The 4704-nt window shown below is 39.5% G+C and overlaps 1 protein-coding gene across 1 annotated transcript; it reads left to right on the top strand.

Moving 5' to 3' along the window:
* The first annotated feature begins 652 nt into the window (after window positions 1-652).
* On the top strand, window positions 653-4109 carry LOC148869994 (4-coumarate--CoA ligase 2-like). The gene is made up of 5 exons (XM_088972194.1): window positions 653-1684; window positions 1856-2054; window positions 2863-3076; window positions 3157-3259; window positions 3990-4109. Exons 1-5 carry the CDS (start codon window positions 674-676, stop codon window positions 4107-4109), a joined length of 1647 nt encoding a protein of 548 aa, XP_088828320.1. The 5' UTR covers window positions 653-673.
* Window positions 4110-4704: the final 595 nt, after the last annotated feature.

The raw sequence follows: 4704 nt of genomic DNA, 5'->3' as shown, positions 1-4704 counted from the left end.
CTACTTGATAATGAGTAAAAGCCCGGCCCATGAACAGGTTTAGTTGATAGTTTTCCTTTATGCTTTTAACTCTTTTAACAACTTTTACTAACATGGAGTGGAGGGAGCTCAGTTGAATTAGATGTATTGATATCGTGGGGGAGCCACATTAATGGATAAGGCCAACGTGGCAATGATCCACATGTCAAAACTGAGCTCATTTTGCATTTAGCCAAGCGAAAGCACAAATCCAAAGGCATGGATTCAATAATCACACACCGGCCTTTTACAGTCGTGCATTAGGAATATCTCCATATGCTTTTCTTTTTTTCCCATGAAAGATATTCCCGAAGAAATCATCGCTGACTGCCTCAAACCAAGGTTTCTCTCATGGTTTCCCTTGAGAGAAACCATGTTAGATAAAGAATGTCTTTTTGTTTCTTCAGTCAAAGTGACGTCAAACAACCAACCATACCGCGCCACCGCCACCAATAGGCAACTCACCAACCAATTCTACTCAACAAAAGACAGCTAGCCCCCGTCAAGTTTTACCCTCCTAAAAAATCCAAAACTCCAATCAACTCTCCACCAGCGCGCCTACCTTCACTCACTACTATATAACCTTCTCCTCTTGTCTTAATTCCTCAAGATCCCAGCCAACCTCAAACCCGAACCATCTCTCTCTGTAACTATAATGGCTCCAGCTGCTCCGGTGGAGACTGCAATGAAGCAAAAGGAATTCATTTACAGGTCGAAGCTTCCGGATATCTACATCCCGAACCATCTCCCTCTGCACTCATATTTCTTTGAAAACATATCACAGTTCGGATCCCGGCCATGTCTGATAAACGGCGCCACCGGCGAAACATACACTTACACTGAAGTAGAACTCATCTCCAGAAAAGTAGCAGCTGGGCTTGACAAACTTGGCATCCAACAAGGTCAAGTGATCATGCTTCTACTGCCTAACTCGCCCGAGTTCGTCTTCGCCTTCCTCGGCGCGTCTTACCGCGGTGCCACCAACACAACAGCGAATCCCTTCTACACCTCGGCGGAGATCGCCAAACAAGCCAAAGCGTCGAACGCCAGACTTATCATAACACAAGCCTGCCATGTTGAGAAACTGAGGGAGTTTGCCAAGGAGAACGACGTTAAGATCATGACTACCGACGCACCCACCGATGGTTGTCTACATTTCTCCGAGCTGACTCGGTCTGAAGAGTCAGAAATGCCCGCCGTAAAGATTCACCCCGACGACGTCGTCGCCCTACCTTACTCATCGGGAACAACTGGGTTGCCCAAAGGTGTGATGCTGACTCACAGGAGTCTCGTAACCAGCATTGCGCAACAGGTTGACGGAGACAACCCTAACATGTATCTTCACAGTGAGGACGTGTTGTTATGTGTTCTGCCTCTCTTCCACATCTACTCGCTTAACTCGGTGTTGTTTTGCGGGTTACGAGCCGGCGCGGCGATTCTGATCATGCAAAAATTCGAGGTGGTGGCAATGATGGAGCTCATACAAAAATATAAGGTAACCGTCACTCCGTTTGTCCCTCCGATCGTCTTGGCACTGGTTAAGAACCCGGCCGTCGATATCTACGACCTGTCGTCCGTCCGTACGGTGATGTCCGGTGCCGCTCCGATGGGAAAGGAGCTCGAAGATGCTCTCAGAGCAAAGCTTCCTAATGCTACGCTTGGCCAGGTGAGAATTAATTAATCTGATTGTGCGTGGGTCTTGAGTTTTCTTTTTTATTTATTTGAATTATAGTAATCTCATTTCTGTATTATTATTATTATTATTTTTTATTTCTACCAAAAACATTCTATTCTTGCCGGAAAAATCTAAAGTTTTTATGGTTCAATTTGAAAATAGGGATACGGGATGACGGAGGCCGGCCCGGTTTTGTCAATGAGTTTGGCATTTGCGAAGGAGCCATTTGAGGTAAAATCAGGATCATCTGGAACTCCAGTTAGGAACGCCCAGATGAAGATTGTTGATCCGGAAACTGGTGAATCCTTGCCCAGAAATAAACGGGGAGAGATTTGCATCAGAGGAGCCCAAATCATGAAAGGTATAGGCTTGATTTCTCCAATTTCTGATTTTCAGACTGAAATATTTCAGCTCTTACTCCTATACCATTTTAAAAAAGGAGAAGCATTTCTTTCCATCCCTTCCAAATTTGTTTTCAGACTGAAATATTTCAATCTCTAAAAGCTTTTACTCATTTTAAGTTGAAAAATTAATAGAGCCTGCGTTAAAATGAGAAAAAAAAAATGAATGCATGATATTCTCCAATTTGAAGACTGCATCAGGGTGAGTTGCGTTTGGGGTTCAGACCTATTGCAAATTCAACAAATTCCTAATGTAACTCTAGCCCAAATTAGAAGGATAACCAATGGGTTAGGTTAAGCGGTAAACTTGAATTGACCTTGGATTAGGTTTGAATCAGACTTAATAGATTTTCCGTTAATCTTTGAGTCGTTTTATTGATCAGATAGGTCGTTAATAAAGTTGGTGAAAATGAAAGATTTATAAGATAAAGCGTGGACCAAGTAGTGGAAATAAGAAAAACAGTGGACCTAAACATTGGCTGGTCAATAATCACATTCGGTTCAGTACCGTTGATGTGGATGTGGATAATTAACTAGGTCGGGTTTTATTATTACCCGACTATAAACTGAATATTTAACAATAGCAGCTCACCTGGAAATTATATGCCGGTTCGGTTCCTTCAAAAACTGCTATTTCGGTTCAGTTTGTTATGGCCTTATGGTCGAATTTATTTGTTTATTTGTTTATTTATTTATTTATTTATTTTGAAAGAAATTCAACAACTTTGTCGAAAAGCATTGGAATGACATATTTACCCTTTTATTCAGGATATCTAAACGACCCAGAAGCCACAAAGAGAACCATAGACACAGATGGCTGGTTACATACTGGAGATATTGGCTACATTGACGATAATGGTGAGGTCTTCATTGTTGATCGATTGAAAGAATTGATCAAGTACAACGGTTTCCAAGTAGCCCCAGCTGAGCTCGAAGCATTGCTCCTCACTCATTCCAACATCTCGGATGCTGCCGTGGTCCCGTAAGTTCCCTAACATTTCTGTTCATTTTTATCGACCGAGAGATCAAATTCTAACCAAGCTCATCAACTGTATATTTCAGCATGAAAGACGAGCGTAACGGACAGATCCCTGTCGCATTTATCGTAAGATCAAACGGTTCTCAGATCACTGAGGATGAAATCAAGGAATACATCTCAAAACAGGTGAATTTTGAATTTTGTTCATAATATGAGAGCTAAAGCAATTTTGTTTGTATGAAAGAAAAAGTTAAAAGCAAATCTTGTCAGGCTCTGTTTGGAAAGAGTGCAAGTACAAAATATGAATAATACAATAAATACAAAATATTTGCACTCTATGTACTTGTATTTGTAATCCTTTCAAATTAAAGCTAAGATTCAGACTGGATCCTATGATCGTGACCCATTGATCCTGTCTCCCGAATTTAGGACACAATCTTTGAACCCACCCAACCCTATAGGGTTTAACCCAATACTGATTCCACTTGATTAGTAGTAGTCTTTCAATTGTATTTTTTTTTTGTTATATTTTTTGAAACCTTAAGGTCGAAGGTATCACTTCTCCCGTAAAAATTGAAAAATCAAAATAATTCTAAATATCAAGCAAATAGGGTTAGATGTCATACAAAATTACAAGAATACCCTTCATAAATGTGGGGGTTTCATAATCCAATGGATCAGAGCAATGAAACTCGAGCTTGACTCAGATTGAAGAATCAAGACCTTAACTTGCCACTACACCCAAATGGTCTTAATCCTAACCCAACCCTTTATATAACCTCGTGTGAAGCTGGGTTTACTATTTAACCTAACCCATTGACACCCTTATTTTTTTGGGTCCTAGTTAAATATTGATTGCCTTATAAGACACAAATTTGTGGAATATCAGGTCTTCTTACTGGTTGTGATGGTGCAGGTTGTATATTATAAAAGAATTAAGCGGGTTTTCTTCACCAAAGCCATTCCAAAGGCGCCATCTGGCAAGATCTTGAGGAAGGAATTGAAGACAAAGCTGGAAGTTGGTGCTCCCAACTAAGACATAGTTTTAACACTCTAGCTCTAGTTTTACTCTATTCTTCCATATCTTTGTGTATAGGAGAAAGGCACAAATGCCATAATTTTGGCAAAGTATCCCTAATTTGACAATGGGAATTCTTCAACGACTTGATTCCCATTCATTTTTTTTTTCTCTTTTGGATACAAAATAGAAATAAAAAGAAAATCAGATAATTGTTTAATTTCTAGGTTTGAATTTATCTATATGTAAATTATGTAATGTTAGAATAACTGAACAAAGTTCAGAAATATCAATAAAAATTGCTAATCATTAGTTGTTAGATTTTGTCTGGACTCTTGAGCAAACTCTTCACAGATGAATTCTATTGCTTTTGAACATTTTTTTTAATAAAAATGAAAAGCGGATTACACAGCACAAGGGTAACCCTCCTCCAAACATCACAAAAAACAAAGGAAGAAAACACTACTAGCACCTACATACTCTCCAAAGAGTCAAAGAGTTTCCTCCAAACTCTTCATTAATCAGCCAGTGTTTGGTTGCAATGCACATAAATTTGCACTAATGCAAAACTGTAGCAGTGCAAATGATTTGAATGTAAATTTTGATTTATTTT

This window comes from Nelumbo lutea, chromosome 2 (assembly GCF_056320005.1).
Source record: "Nelumbo lutea isolate HS-2025 chromosome 2, American lotus-T2T, whole genome shotgun sequence".
Taxonomy (NCBI): Eukaryota; Viridiplantae; Streptophyta; class Magnoliopsida; order Proteales; family Nelumbonaceae; genus Nelumbo; species Nelumbo lutea.
The sequence above is the reverse complement of the archived record's forward strand: the minus strand, read 5'-3'. Positions and strand labels throughout refer to the sequence as shown.

Coding starts and splice junctions, on each gene's coding strand:
- LOC148869994 (XM_088972194.1), top strand. CDS start 674: ATGGCTCCAGCTGCTCCGGTGGAGACTGCAATGAAGCAAAAGGAATTC. Junction 2,055..2,862: donor AGGAGCCCAAATCATGAAAG/GTATAGGCTTGA, acceptor CCTTTTATTCAG/GATATCTAAACGACCCAGAA. Junction 3,260..3,989: donor AGGAATACATCTCAAAACAG/GTGAATTTTGAA, acceptor GTGATGGTGCAG/GTTGTATATTATAAAAGAAT.